We start from the raw sequence: 16,306 nt of genomic DNA, 5'->3' as shown, positions 1-16,306 counted from the left end.
GCTGTACAATGCTGGTTCTTGTTTCACAACAAAAATAATGAGACATTTTTCATGTGGAGTTCTACGATGTACAAAGTTTGACTAAAATAATAAATATCCAGCTTTTATTTCCCTAAACCTTTGATATAAAGACAGCTGATAGGCACTTTCTTTTATTCTGTTACATATTTTTTATCATAAATTGACATTTTTTCTTTCGAGTCTCACAATTTGGTAATCTTACACTCCGATGTATGCTTATCAATAAAACATATGTCATAATTCAACATTTTCGACATCATTTAATGGAATTTGTGCACATATATGTAAAGATAACAAACAACTTTGATACCAAAACACAAGCACATGTTGGGTCTATTTTCATTTTCCCCGGTCAAGACCAATCTCTTTTTCGTTAACCAATGAAAATATCGGTTGCTGACCACGTGACCACGCCTTCCATCGCCGACTCAGCAGTACATGTGAAGAACTGACATCGAAGTAGGTGTTTTCAACTCGTTCGTATACCAAGAGTTACTTTTCAAAATGTCTGATGCCAAGACCAGTTTGGCCCGTGATGGTACCATGCAGGTTACTGCCAAGGTAGGGAAAAAATCCTTGTTGATGCACCTTTGAAATTCCGAGTTGAAAACTGACAGTTTTAGAAAGATCGGCCTCGTATTTCAGCCATTGCGTACTGTCTTGTGATTGCTTGTTAGAGAAAATATTTTTTGCACAAACGGGCATCTTGCATCACTGTTAAGATATATGATTGCATTTTCAATGAAATGCGAATGAACTTGCAATATCTATTGGTACAGTTGTGTTAAGTTGTGAAGACAAATGCTGTGTAATTTATTGTATCGCTACCTAAATATTTCCAAGATGGCTGACGTATTTGCAAAGGTCAAGATAGGGAAACGGATAGTATTTTTAGTATCTGAACAGCGAAGGAAGCGAAACCAAGAGTTATCTGTTTGCGGGGACCGTCTGCTGACTTCAAAAGACTACAAAATCGATCGTTTACACGCTGTCATGTCGTAATGCTTGACTAATTTTCATCCGGTCTGTAAAACTCGCTGATCAAGTAAACCTATTAGTGGGTGTGTTTCCCCGTGTGTATGTGGACACGTGTGTTTGAACAAGCTTGGGCACGCGTGCATTGAGTCCGTTCTGCAAGTCTTGTTTTGTATAGACGTTTCAAGCGGTTTTTTATTGTGTATCCGAGTATTTTCTCCTGTTATTAGTAATGTATAATATTTGTGTGGCAAAAACCAAAACACACAAGACTTGATGTTTACGTTACGTTAAGACCGAGAAACTCTTCTCTTGATATCAGCTTGAGTGAAGCGGTGGACTATAAATAAAAGTGTTATACTTGAGAGAGAAAAAAAACACTTGTTTCAACCATTTGTTTGTATTAAGCTTCATCTTTAAATTAATTTTCATTTGACCTGCATCAAGGATTAGTTTCTCCCTTCATTTGATATATAACATTTAATGTCAGTGGTTTTTAAGACTCTGATATTTGAATTCCAGACTAATGCTTTTCTTGCAAGATTCACTCAAATTTTAAGATCCTGCTTTATCTCTCAATATTAGGAATCATCAAAATTTTTGAATTGGTGCTCATGACTCTCTCAAAGAATCCTAAAAAAGTTATTGAATTTGTACAAAAAAAAATGTGATTTTGATTTAATCTTCTCTTGAACTTATAGAAAAATCCAATTGCCATTTAAATGAATAAATACTGTAATATATGCCATTAGATTCACCCTGTATATAAGATGTAGTAATCAAAATATTCAGTGTTCAACTGCCTTTTTTGTACGAAATCAAAATGTGTTGCATCTATCAAATAAGTATTGCATTTTACTATTGGAAACATGTTGATTTCCCTCCTGTCATTATTGTTTTCAGAAATCACTGATCATTTCAAGTCCTTAAATAGTTTTTAGGTGAAGTTATTACCATTTATTATGATACCTGTAAAAGTAAAATGAAATGTCAGTATATTTCATACCGTATCTGAAATTAGTTTTCATTTCAATTTTAGATTTTATGCAATAAGTCTTGGAAGATCTCATTATTGTGAGTCTTGGGGAGCAAATATTGAAACTGAAAATTTTCATAAAATCTTATATGAAATGACAACATCATTTTATCACATTGATGATAAGTCATTATGTAGATGACAAAATGGGACCTAGACAGTCAGTTTGTTGCACCATTTCACGATAAAATTTCGTTTTCCATATTAGTTTATGATGTCATAATTGATTTCCGACTAGTCCAGCCAATGAAAAAAGCTCTAGGGTATATTACACAAGTAAGTAATATAGGTGAAAATATAACATTGGTAGATTCACTGAATGGCAGGCTGATATTATTCAATAAATCTGACGCTGTGATTGAAAATCACCTTTATCGCATAATATGTATAATATTTATGAAATATTTATGATACAGATAATCATGACTTTCAGTTCCATAGTCGTTTGATAAAATTGTCATTTTGATATTTCAGGAGGGTATAGGGTACTTGGAAGCAGCAGGTAAAGACAAACTCCTGGAAATGCAAGGACTGAAGGATTCAAAGGCTGACAAACCTAATGTAGCACGAGATGGAACTATGGTAGCAACAGCAAAGGTATTCTATTTATGGTCCATATAAGGCCAAACAAAATTAATCATATGCTAATTGTGGCATCATAAATAAAGTAAAAGTAAATGTGTGGTCAGTGCTGTCTTTTGTGTTTTCCTGATGTTTTTGTGGCATGAATTTTAGGAAGCTGATGCTTTATTGGGCAATAACAGACCTGATGACGATGCCAGGACAAGAGGTCAGAATGTAAAGATTCAGGAAATGGCCAAGGAAGAACCACCAGCAAAGAAACCCAGAATGGCAAAGGGAGTAACAATGATTGGTACTGCTCAGGTAAAGCTTGGCACTGCTATTATAACCATATCTATTCTGAAACAAGCCCATGTCTGTAGATAAGCCCACCTCTGGTTTATATGACTTTTCAGTAACAATATTATCCAAAGTTATTTCATTGTTCTGTAATAAGCCCACCCCATGTTTATATAGCTGTTCAGTAAAGATATGAACCAAAGTTGTTTGATCATTCTACAGATATTCATGGCATACACTTTATATTAGTTAAATAACAATGCATTATTAATTCAGGAGGCCTTTAGTGAAAATTCAGTACCTAAATTTGAATTACAATACATAGGATTTAAATTACAATACAAAGGACTTAAATTACAATACATAGGATTTTACTTACGATACATTGGATTTAAATTACAATACATAGAATGACTTCACTTTTATGAGATGTACTAGAACATATGACCAGCTTTCATTTACTTTTGTTTGTTAAGTTGACTATCAATACGAAAATTTCTTGGACCAAGATGACTGAATAAAGGATAACAACATGACTAGATTCTAGAGGTTTTATACAGAAGTGATAAACATGTACATATATATTGATAATGACTAGTGGAAAACAAACACAATATTTTGAGATGTTATTTCGCAGTTGAAACTACATTTTGAACAATGACAAGAAAGAATATCTGTCCTATCATGTTGTGTCAGGGGAGGTAACTCTCTTTTCTTTATTTTTTTCTTTAGGAAGCTGAACAAATTTTGGGTGACAACAAACCAGATGCTGATGCCATGACTCGAGGCCAGCAGAAAAAACTGGATGAAATTTCTAAAGAAACTCCTCCCACCCCAACGAGAAAACCTCGCATGTCCAAAGAAGGCACAATGGCTGCCACAGCTAAGGTGAGTGGCAGATATTTATTATTTAGCAAAAAGAGATAAGATTGCAAATCATTCAGAGTTGCACATTGTGGTTTGAAGTGAAAACAGATAGGGGTTTCTCTGTTTCCAGAGAGATTAAAGTTAATGATTTGATAATAGTAACTACATAGATGTTCTTTTCGTGACTACACACAGACAAGCACTGACATAATTTGGCAGACATGGTTTAGACAATTTGGAAAGGAATTCAGAATTTCAGAATGGGACACCAAATTTTTGACTTGAGAATGAATAAGAGAAGAGAATACCCTGATAGTAGTGGCTGTTCTTCATTTCAATTGAACATTCTACTTTTGATGCATTTACTTCAACAAATGTTATCCTGTATTTTGAACAAAATGTTTTTGAAACGGAAAACAATGAATTTGAAGAATATTTATATACTAACGAAATATGGTTAACCATAATATATTAATTCAAAACAGGAGGCAAAGGCATATTACATTGGAAAGGACAAACTTGGGGACACAAGGTCAGAATCTAAGGCTTTGAGGCAGTCTGCAGTTGGATCACCCAAGAAAATGACGTCTATTGCCAAGACAATAGGAGAAGGTAGGAATGAAGATGTAAAATGTGTGTGACCTAATAATGTAGGATAAAGTGACAGCAACATGACTGGAATACAGTTTTAATACAGACTGTAGCAATAGTTACACAAATGATACTTATGTGTTAATTACTCAATATACTGGTAAATTAGTGTCTTTTGGGTCTCTCTGGTGTTGGCTTTTGGTATACTCGATATTCTCAATACTAGTGAAGAACCCTACTCAACATTTATGAACAACATCAAGTCAAGTATAAAATTCAGTTTCGAACATTTGATAACACAATTTTCTGCATGTTTCTCCTACAGTGTAATAAATATTACTCAGATACACCTCACCGTAGTAACCAAAAAAAAAATCAGTAAATATTGGATTAATATTAGGATTATTTGAGTGTACTCATGAGTTCCAACAACAGTGAGGATGACTCACAGAATACAAATGGCATGTTTTTCACCTTAATAAAATTCAACAGACAACCTATCTCCATACTTTATTGGTTATGTTAACATATATTGGAGATAAGAAAGATAATGAAGTAATTAATTTCAGTAGGAGTGATGTTGTTTTTAGTAAAACCCCCAGGCATTTGAATAGTTTCCTCTGTAGTAGTCGTAATCGGCAAATGCTCATATTGATCATGGTGGTTTTTAAAGAATATTCCAAACAAAACTATGTGTATAAAGTTGAAAACTCAATACACAGTTCTAACAGGACAATGTACACACTGTTTAAGTTGCAAGTTTGGTTTCAGGAATCTGCATTGTAGCCATTGTGTTGGAGCAATATTGTATCATTTTTGTCTTCTCTCTTTTTTCCAGCGGCCTATGTAGTTCCTGATATTAATGTTAGTGAAGGTAGAAAAACAAGATCTCAATCGAATCCGAAGCCCGCTATGAAACGTGCCGGAACAATGCAGCAGACCGCCAAAGATGGGAAAGAATTTTTGAAACGCGGTAGGAAATCAAAAAAAGCTGCTGCAGCCAAGATTGAAGAAGAGGCTGAAGAAGAGGAAGAAGATGACGAGTAGAGATATCGGTTTGAGCAATCACCAGAAGCTTATCGTTATACTATAAAATCAACCTCTGTAGCCATATTCTTGATATTTCTGTATATATGAAATCCCAAGAATACATGCGAGTTCATCTAGACCTTTGTGAATGACAAAAAACATGTAGTAACTGTTATTGTATGTGGTTTTTATCTAGAGTTAAAATTGAAGTGATAGTTAAACACAAAAAATAGTGTTACCAGGTTTTGTGCACTTGAATCTGAACAATGTGATTCACATTGTCTCAGTTCTTTTCTCATCAGTATGTGGCAAAAGGTTTTCATATTCACTTTTGTAAGTTTTGTGTAGCCATTTCTGATATATGTATTCATATTTTATTTGTTGAATCTTTTAAGTGTAATATTTTTGCATTGAAAACTTATCTTAGAATTGAGTATTTTTATGCCTCTAGTAAATCAAGGGGAGACAAATTCCTCAGACCTGTCTTGTTAGAAGAACTTGAAATAGTTACGCATTCAAACCATACAATTTCGGTATTTATTATGGACATGTTATTGAATGAGTTGTATGAAAAAAATAGCCTGCAAATGTTGACTACGGTTACCGTGAAATATCATGTAAAAATCAGTGCAGGAAATATTTGTGTGATGTGTATTTTCTGTGTGGTTGTGTTTAAAGAATACTTTTGTCGGTGAAGAAAAGAGTATGAAATGGCAGCAACAATTTGCATAGAATAATCATGTAGTTTAATTTTTTTTTTTTTTAATGTTTGCTTCTTCTGAGGGGGGGTAATAATAGTGGATATTGAAAAATGTTTTATAAATGAAATACATATGAAAAGTTTTAGATTTAAAAAAATTCCAAATTTTACAGTTGAATGAAATCCTATGAGGAACTGCATTTATCTATCTTTTGTAAGAAACTGAACCTGAAGTTAAAAAAAAATTTTTTTTTGTTTTCAACTTTTGTTTTAAGACTTAAACAAAAATGAGATACAATAAGTTATTTGATATACCCTCAACAAAGCTGTATTTTAATTTAACTTTTGGTACTGAAATTTCACTTTGAGTGCTATCAAAACTGAAGTAACTTTAAGTGCTAAAGTTTCAAAGTAAGGTAAGACATTGTTGGTATATTTTGTATACTGTGTTGGTACTTTGATTGAGGCTTTCCCAAATGTATGGGTTTTCTTTTCCATCCAGACGTTTCATTTTCTGGCATGATTTCATGACACTTCACTATTCCTCCCCTTGTGATATGGATGAAGCACACGTCATTTTCTAATTGTTCCAATTTTTATTTCAAAATGCAGCATATTATTGCTCTGTTTGCTTAAAGATCAGTGAGGATTTGTGCAAATTTAATGTGTATCATTTCATAATAAACATTTTTTTTAATCGAAATGAAATCAATTATTGGTACCATTAAAGAAAGTATCAACACAGTGGTTTGTAAACATACATTTATGAAAGTAGCCCTTAATGTTTTAAGTTTAATGTTCATAATCTTTCATTAAAACCCAAACGTCAGAGCTGTGGATCATTATTGTTGCATTTGGTCTCTTAAGAGTTATTTCCGTCAGAATCATATCAACACGAACTTGATTTAAGTTTTCTTAAAATATTTATTTTCCTCATGAAAATGAAACATGTTATACAAAACATGGACGTTTTTATAACCGAATCACCTGTAGGATCACAATTTATATACATTTTTGTCAAGAACAAATAAAATCTCATGTTTTCTACAGTGTAGATGTTATCTTCCTGGTGAAGAAATTTTATGATCCTAATTAGTTAAACATCGTTAGTTTCTGCATTGTTTTCACAGTCCATCAATGACATTGCTTTTTGTACGTTGTCTGCAGATTTTTTTTATCAAGAATCAGAATTCGGAACTCTTTTGTAAGGCTGCATACACCCTTAACATTGGGAATTGTTTCTTGAAAGATTTGATTAAGAAAATATGGCCTTCTATGTAACATAGTCATCATTCAACCAGGAAAGTGCTTAATCTGATGTGTTTGTGAAGAAGGAAAATTCATTTGTTCTATACAGCGATATGACCTTTCCATAATGCATTTATTGTGTGAATGCCCAAAGGACATTTTATGATCTGTGAATATATGATGGTGGTAGAAATGAGTACCTGGGATTTGATTCATACTCGGAATAAGATACAAAACAGTCATGTTTTATTTTCATAATTTCTTTTTTTTTTCAATTCGTCATAATATTCTATCATATATGTTTCTCACAATACTATTTGATATGGAACAGTTCGAAAGATAAGCAGATGATAGACCTGGCATTGTGTTTATGAATGAAATAGATTTACTTGATAAATGTACAAATTGCGTATGGTGATGTTTGTTTCTGTCATATAATAATAATATTTCAGTTATAAGAAAATTTCATTATGCATTTAAAATTTTTTGTAGTTACTGAAAGACAAATTGATAATGAGTCCCTTGTTGTTTTAATGTTCATTTAAAAATAATGAACACGGTTTTAATGTATGTGTTTCTTTAATTTTGAATAGATGTAAAATCTATGAATTGATTTTAGCCAACAGTATCTGTGATATAAAAACACCGGTTGTTTTATTATATAATAATTTATATCACATTTAAATATTTATTTCAATACTTTCAAACCAAAGGTTAAGTTTCTGAAGTCAAAAAATATTCCTATAAAATTGTTTATCCACTCTCTTAGACGTTTTATTTAATGCTAAATGAATTTATCAAATAAACATATTTATAATATATGGAAGAAAAGTTTTGTGATAAACCGAAATGGAGGCTAAGTGTTATTGTTTATTTTTTCTAATTTATTTTGACTTCATTTGTTTCTCTGACAATTTCGTAAAACATTGTTATATGTTTATTGTAGTGCCACTTCTGTGTAGAATGTGAGATGTATTATATCAAACATGACCGATTTTGTAAGTGAATGAAAGAAATTAATAAAACTATTTAGCAGATGATGGTGTTTCATTGTTGTTCACAAGACATGAAGTGCCTATAAGGTACTTAGGTCATCAGACCAAAATGACCTTAGCCATCCTGTTTTTTCAATCTTTATACTTCAACTTTTCACACTTTTAACGTCTTCTGAAGATCCACCACAGAGATTGAGCTAACGTATGCCTGAACTGATCCTGATGATAATAATATTTATCAAACAACAATTCCAAAGCAAGTTTTTCGAACTTATATTAATAACTCTTGTTGGCCCGGATGTGTCTTACTGTAGGAGGAAACCGGAGTACCCAGGGAAATCCCACGTGGTCGGGCAGATGACCCCTTACCTTTTCACATCCATTCCAGGAATCGAATCCGTGCGCCACCGACCACTCAAATGATCCTGAGACGGTCCTGACAAGTGTTGTTATTTTTTCGGTTGGTTGGAAATCCAGTTTTGCCGCCATTTTTAAAAGCAAATTATCAACCTATGCATAAGTTCAACTGGTACCAGTTGACCTGGAAATTGATTGGGATGTTAAGGAAGGGAAGACGACAAAATGTTATTTTTTAGCCTTGTCAAAAGTTTAATACCTATTTTAAAATTATTTTCAATTCCTACTGGTAACATTGCTCAGAAACTTGCCTGAAATGATTCTGAGATGGTCCAAATATAGTGTTGATATTTTTATCCGTCCGAAATCCAATATGGACGCCATGGCCACCATCTTACAAACATAGTTCCAAGTTCAGACAGTGGTATTCAGCTGGCATGATCCTGAGATGGTCTTGACTAATGTTGTTCCTCAAGGAGTCGGTCCGAAATCCAATATGGCGGCCATGACCATAATCTTGGGGAAAAAATATTTGAAACGTCTAATGTTCATTGGTGTTATTGTGCTGGTAAGTGATGTAAACTGAAATTAAGAGCGTTTTCACCATTACTACTTAAATATTCTTAACTGTTTTCGTCATTTCTTAACTGTCTCTTAAATCCATGGGCCTCTTGGTTTTTTTTTACCATAACTTGATACAAGCGAACTTTTATGACCCTTGACCTCTGAATTGCTAAATTAACATGGATATGACTTAGGTAATCATGGATTAAGTCTATCCGAATGGATGACTGATTCAATGTCAATATCACACTTTTTATCTCAACAAAGTTTACTTTTTTTTGTCATATCCTTGATATTATCTTCAGCTTTCTACTTTGTCTGCCTTAAGTAACTCCAAAGAAATCACGGTGACCTGCATCAAAGGTCACATAAGTCAATTTTATAGTGTTAAAATCTCATCAGTGAAGTTTGATTAGTCTAAAACATACGACTTTGATTCCTTCTATGATGTACAAACCATCAGATGCAAACGCCAAGGGAGCAAAACATTCATTTGTTTGGGGTTTTGCATCTATTTGGAGACGGTATTCGTGGACAACGAGGGCGTGGTTGGTTGTCTGCAGGTTTCTCTCTCCGGAGGATAAGCGCGTGATTGGTTGTTTGCAGATTTCCCGTCTCCATGTCTCTCCGAGTATGAGGGCTAGGTTTGTGGTTTACAGGCGATAACTTAAACAACTATAATATTATTAGGGCAAAAGCCCAAATTTTTTTTGGAAATCTTATGTTTCCAAATTAAATTCCTTTTCATCCACCAAAAAGGTTTGGGATATGATTAAACGAATCAGTGGTAAAGCATCCTTAAAAACACTAAGGGACATCTGAAAACAAACGGAAGATTAGCCACGTTGAAATTTGATATCGCAAATGCTTAAGGATCTGCCTTTCCCAAACATTCGTCTGCAAATAATTACTCGAAAAACTTTTAAAAATTTAAGACCATATGAGAAAAAAACCAAACTGAAATTATCTTCCGAAAACAATGAAACCTGTAATCATTTTTTCTCAATGTTAGAACTTTGGGAATCACTGAAAAAATCACATGAATCTGCAGCGGGACCAGAGTTATCATTAGGATAAAAAAATTCTTGATATCTTTCATTACAGTTTTAGATCGGGTAATGTCCCAAGGTCACGGGAAAAAGGCAACTGTAATTCCTATCTCCAAACAGGGTAAAGATACGACAGATCCCTCCAGTTACTTCCCTTCAATGGAGGGCGCTCTTTATGACTTCATTATATGCTATTGATGTAAACATATGAATACCATTGAAAGACAACTACAACAGTGTTTAAATATACTTCATATTTGGGTAGAAGAAAATGGATTTAAATTTCGCAATCAAGAACAGTTTTTGCCAAATGCGGTAACAACACATCCAAAACTCTTTCTTTGTGGTGTGCCCAATCCAGTTGTTGAGCAGACCAAATTTCTAGGTGTAACATTCGACAGGAAATTATCGTCCTTCAACATATAAAATATCTTAAAGCCAAATGCCTTAAAACACAGAAAATTCTAAAAGTAGTGTCCCACGCTGGTGTGGGAGTTGATAGAAAAGTTTTGCGAAGTCTAGAGCCTTTGTTAGATCCAAATTAGACTGCAGTTCAATTGTGTATAGATCTGTAGACCTTCATAGCTCAAATTATCAAACATTGTTCATCACCAGGGTCTGAAGTTCGTTCTCTGATCTTTTAAGACCACACCTACAGAAAGCCTCTATTTAGAGGCTAATGAACCATCACCATATAGCCGTTGAAATAAAATGGCTTTGCAATACACAATTCAGCTACAGTAAATTCCTTAAAACCTTTCCTTTCACCTGTATTTGATCCAAAATGTGAAACTTTCTTTCAAAACAAACCAAGGACCATTCTACCATTCGGTATTCGGATTTCCATTCTTTTTCTAAACACAAACATTGATATTGACCAAATTCAGTCATTTGGAACGATAGAAATTCCACCCTGGTTCTTAAATTCACATGTTATTTACTTTTCACTTCATGAAATGGTTAAATCAGACACTGACAGATGCGCCTTCCGTTCATCCTATTCGAAATTGCAGTTCGAATATAAAAAAAAATTCTACATCTATATACTGATGGTTCAAAAGATAATGATAAGGTTGCCACGGCCATAGTTTCACAAGATAAAGCGTATGGATGCCGGCTACCGAACAACACCTCACTATTCTCGGCGGAAGCGCGAGCTTTCTACCTCGTCCTTGAGTATATTTAAAGAAACAAAGCAATGAGAGCTGTTATCCATTCAAACTCACTTTCTTTGCTACAGAGTCTTAGCAATAGAAATGTCGCCAATATTTTCATTCGTAATACGTTAATATTATGCCATGAACTTGCCTCAAACTTTTGTATTTTATTTTTGCTGGGTTCCTTGGCACATGGGAATACCAGGCCATGGGAAAGTTTATCATGCCGCAAAGGAAGCTTTATTGCAACCACCTGTTGTTTTAAAACTTAACTTTACTGATTTTAAACCATTTATCAAACACTTTTTAACAGCTCGGTGGCAGAAGGAACGGAATAAATATACCGATAATAAATTTCATTCCGTAAAACCAATCGTCGATGAATGGTCTCCATGCTATAGAGACAACCACCGAGATGAAGTTGTCCTTGCCCGTCTTCGGATGGGCCAAACTTACCTTACACATCCATATATGCTGAAAGGCTAAGATAATCCTCGGTGAACAGGATGTGACGAGCCATTCACCGTTATACATTTTTATTGGACTGCATTGACCTTCTGTGAGAGAACATTTTTATCGTAATGCTACAAGTCTTAAGACCCTTTTTGAATCTGTTTATATCTATAAAATTATAGATTATCCGAAAGATGTTGACCTTTATTATAGAATATGATTTACTATTTTAACATAATATAACACAACTATTTAAGATTTTTAGCATTTATCTTTTACCTTTTAGTTTATTTGACGTTATTTCCTTTTTGGATCGCTGTGTCTTTCACCTGTTGATGGCCCAAAAAACCTTTTTATGTATAGACGGGCCGTTAAGAATGTAATAATAATAATGAAGACCCTACATATGAAAAAAAACCCTGTAATAACGACCAAACTGAAACACTTGAAATCAGAGATGAAAGCTATACCAAAAGGTAAACGCAGACAGACAACCAAACAGACAGACAGAAACTTATATTTGAATTTTGCTTAGATTTTAACCACTTCATAGAAACATTCATGTTATATTCCGTTTGTTGTATATCTGTATTATATTTCATCCTGCAACTGGCGCTGCCGTTGTCGGAATACCCTTGCCACATATAGTTTAATTGCATTCGGCAGAGACGGAAAACAGCTTTATTTTAGCACGTGCATTAATTCGACAAATTTACTTTCTAAATAACATAAAAATTTCGTTAAACAATAAAAATAAACAGTTGAACTGAGTGGTTTTATTTGTTATTATTAACACGGTAATACGAAAACTAATAAAACTGCTGTTATATCTATAGAAGTTTAGAACTACATTTTTACGCGGAGCAATAATTTTGGCGTACGTCATCAGGCAAAATTCAGCTAAACGTCAACGTGAGGTAAGGAAAAAAACTGAAAAACAAAAGTGTAGACGTTTTGATTGTCTGATTTTTAATCAGTATTGCAGGGTAAATAGAACACATGATCGGGACAGGAAGACAAATATGGTGAGCCTATTTGTCCTTTTCCCCTTCGCCAAAATATAGCTCTTATATCAAGATGCTAACCAAACATTTCGATGTGTTTTAATCTATGTTGTTGTAATCATTTCTAGGTTACACGACACGAATATCATTTTGCCTCTGTTTTGTAGGAAGTCATGTTTTACGTGAATCACTCTTTAATGACATTGGAGACAGGCTATCAAAATCACTTTTATATCTTTACTCGCTTTAGGACTATATCACATGACAATTATGGGCATCTTTCTTGCAGTCAAGATTTTAAAGCCACCGATGGACTTTGATTGTATTTAAGGATTTACACGCTGACATTGAATTTATTGGTGTAGTAATACTCCAAATTTAATATAAGAAAGGATTCTACGGATTAGAATATATTTGATGTTTCCCATTTGTGTTACATTTTTAAAGTGAAGTGTAATTTGACGCTGTCGTCAGCAGCGTAAAATAAGCAAGTGCCGGATAATTTCAAAGTCTTTAATCGCATCTGCACGAATCTTAGCATAACATGACCGGCTAAGAAAACATGCTACCGTGCGAGGTTATGAATTTTCAGTGTGATGGCACCGCCATTTTCTGTAAAACGTGACCAGGTGAGCTAACACGCTACCGTGCACAGGTTATGAAATTTCAGTGTGATTGCGCTCTACCACCGCTATTGTCTGTATAACGTGACCAGGTGAGATAACATGCTACTGTGTGGTGTTATGACATTTCAGTGTGATTGCGCTATACCACCGCTATTGGCTGTATAACGCCAGTGGATGAGATAACACGCTGTCTTGCACAGGCTATGATAATTCGATGTGACGGCTTCGTACCACCGCCATTGTCAGTTTATAACATGGTGAAATATGTTACTACGCCCATGTTGTGATCGATCTCGATATTTCAATATGATGACGCTTACATTTTTTGTGCATTGATATAAGCTATAATCTTTTGTAAAACCATAACATACTTGTTGGAAAACTCGGATTAAAGTAGATGCTATAATGCAGCAATACGTCTATCAAAACTGAAACAAACGGACATGACAATAAATTAGCTACCTTTAATAATAACTTTATATTCTTAATGGCAAATCAACACGGGAAGAGTGATATCAGCCAAGAGAAGGTGATAAAGTTGCAAAAAGAGCATCATACACAAGAAAAAGAAAGTTCAAATATCAATGGTTGAAAGAGGTCGAAATATGACTTATTTGACATCACATCCTGAGGCAGAGATATGAACGAAGGCCGGATGACAGATAAGTCTGTCTTGGATTTACATTGCCAAATGTTCCTTCAACAGATATGTCTGTACACTGTGTTGAACACGTGATACTCCAGAAGGTCACAATCTCTTTCTTTCTCTTCACCCTTGGAGCATGTCATGGTAAAATTGAAGGTTCCATGTGCGACACCTTGTGGACAAGACAAGTTGGATCTTTTGATAAACATCAAACGAATCTCGAGGTCGCATAATGGTATATTATAATGGCTTTGATGTTGGCTGTCACTTTTTCTGTTATCTTCAAAAGGGGCATATTGGCCTCTGATTCGTCAGTTCTTTCTCTCCTGTAACCAAACAAATTACTTTTTAAAAATTAAGTTTTGCCATGACATGTTCCAAGGGTGCAGAGAGCGAAAAAAATTGCCACTTGAGTATCAGGATGCCCCCTGGATAATATTATCTATCATTTAAACGATTTAGAAGACGTCGGTATGTTCAGTACGAATACTGGATAGGTGAAGGTAGACCAATCACTCTACCTGGTGTCTATATGTCTAGGTAGACCAATCACTCTACCTGGGGTCTATATGTCTAGGTAGACCAATCACTCAACCTGGTGTCTATAGGTAGACGAATCACTCTACCTGGTGTCTATATGTCTAGGTAGACCAATCACTCTACCTGGGGTCTATATGTCTAGGTAGACCAATCACTCTACCTGGTTTCTATATGTCTAGGTAGACCAATCACTCTACCTGGTGTCTATATGTCTAGGTAGACCAATCACTCTACCAGGTGTCTATAGATCTGGGTAGACCAATCACTCAACCATGTGTCTATATGTCTCGGTAGACCATCTCATCTACCTGTGTCTATATGGTTTAGATAGACCAATCACTCTACCTGGTTTCTATATGTCTAGGTAGACCAATCACTCTACCTGGGGTCTATATGTCTAGGTAGACCAATCACTCTACCTGGTGTCTATATGTCTAGGTAGACCAATCACTCTACCTGGGGTCTATATGTCTAGGTAGACCAATCACTCTACCTGGTGTCTATATGTCTAGGTAGACCAATCACTCTACCTGGTGTCTATATGTCTAGGTAGACCAATCACTCTACCTGGTGTCTATATGTCTAGGTAGACCAATCACTCTACCTGGTGTCTATATGTCTAGGTAGACCAATCACTCTACCTGGTGTCTATATGTCTAGGTAGACCAATCACTCTACCTGGTGTCTATATGTCTAGGTAGATCAATCACTCTACCTGGTGTCTATAGGTCTAGGTAGACCAATCACTCTACCTGGTGTCTATATGTCTAGGTAGACCAATCACTCTACCTGGTGTCTATATGTCTAGGTAGACCAATCACTCTACCTGGTTTCTATATGTCTAGGTAGACCAATCACTCTACCTGGTGTCTATAGGTAGACGAATCACTCTACCTGGTGTCTATATGTCTTTGTAGACCAAACACTATAATTGGTGTCTATTTGTCTAGGTAGACCAATAACTCTACCTGGTTGCTATAGTTAGACCAATCACTCTACCTGGTGTCTATATGTCTAGGTAGACCAATCACTCTACCAGGTGTCTATAGATCTGGGTAGACCAATCACTCAACCATGTGTCTATAGGTCTCGGTAGACCAATCACTCTACCTGGGGTCTATATGTCTAGGTAGACCAATCACTCTACCTGGTGTCTATATGTCTAGGTAGACCAATCACTCTACCTGGGGTCTATATGTCTAGGTAGACCAATCACTCTACCTGGGGTCTATATGTCTAGGTAGACCAATCACTCTACCTGGTTTCTATATGTCTAGGTAGACCAATCACTCTACCTGGTGTCTATATGTCTAGATGTCTAGGTAGACCAATCACTCTTCCTGGTGTCTATATGTCTAGGTAGACCAATCACTAGGTAGACCAATACCTGGTGTCTATATGTCTAGGTAGACCAATCACTCTACCTGGTGTCTATATGTCTAGGTAGACCAATCACTCTACCTGGTGTCTATATGTCTAGGTAGACCAATCACTCTACCTGGTGTCTATATGTCTAGGTAGACCAATCACTCTACCTGGTGTCTATATGTCTAGGTAGACCAATCACTCTACCTGGTGTCTATATGT

The 16,306-nt window shown here is 35.1% G+C and overlaps 1 protein-coding gene across 1 annotated transcript; it reads left to right on the top strand.

Moving 5' to 3' along the window:
- The first annotated feature begins 458 nt into the window (after positions 1 to 458).
- LOC132554991 (uncharacterized) lies at positions 459 to 8,366 on the top strand. Its single transcript, XM_060219322.1, has 6 exons — positions 459 to 582; positions 2,507 to 2,629; positions 2,768 to 2,917; positions 3,626 to 3,781; positions 4,246 to 4,372; positions 5,190 to 8,366. Exons 1-6 carry the CDS (start codon positions 526 to 528, stop codon positions 5,396 to 5,398), a joined length of 822 nt encoding a protein of 273 aa, XP_060075305.1. The 5' UTR covers positions 459 to 525; the 3' UTR covers positions 5,399 to 8,366.
- Positions 8,367 to 16,306: the final 7,940 nt, after the last annotated feature.

The sequence above is a fragment of the Ylistrum balloti genome, unplaced genomic scaffold (assembly GCF_031769215.1).
Source record: "Ylistrum balloti isolate Yb309-2 unplaced genomic scaffold, AGI_CSIRO_Ybal_v1 Utg369646, whole genome shotgun sequence".
Taxonomy (NCBI): domain Eukaryota; kingdom Metazoa; phylum Mollusca; class Bivalvia; order Pectinida; family Pectinidae; genus Ylistrum; species Ylistrum balloti.
This window is presented reverse-complemented; position numbering and strand designations above follow the sequence as displayed.

Bases quoted from the DNA above. Each gene is read 5' to 3' on its own strand.
- LOC132554991 (XM_060219322.1), top strand. From the start codon at position 526: ATGTCTGATGCCAAGACCAGTTTGGCCCGTGATGGTACCATGCAGGTT. The intron at 2,630-2,767 runs GTATTCTATTTA...CATGAATTTTAG, and splicing joins CTATGGTAGCAACAGCAAAG to GAAGCTGATGCTTTATTGGG. The intron at 3,782-4,245 runs GTGAGTGGCAGA...AATTCAAAACAG, and splicing joins CAATGGCTGCCACAGCTAAG to GAGGCAAAGGCATATTACAT.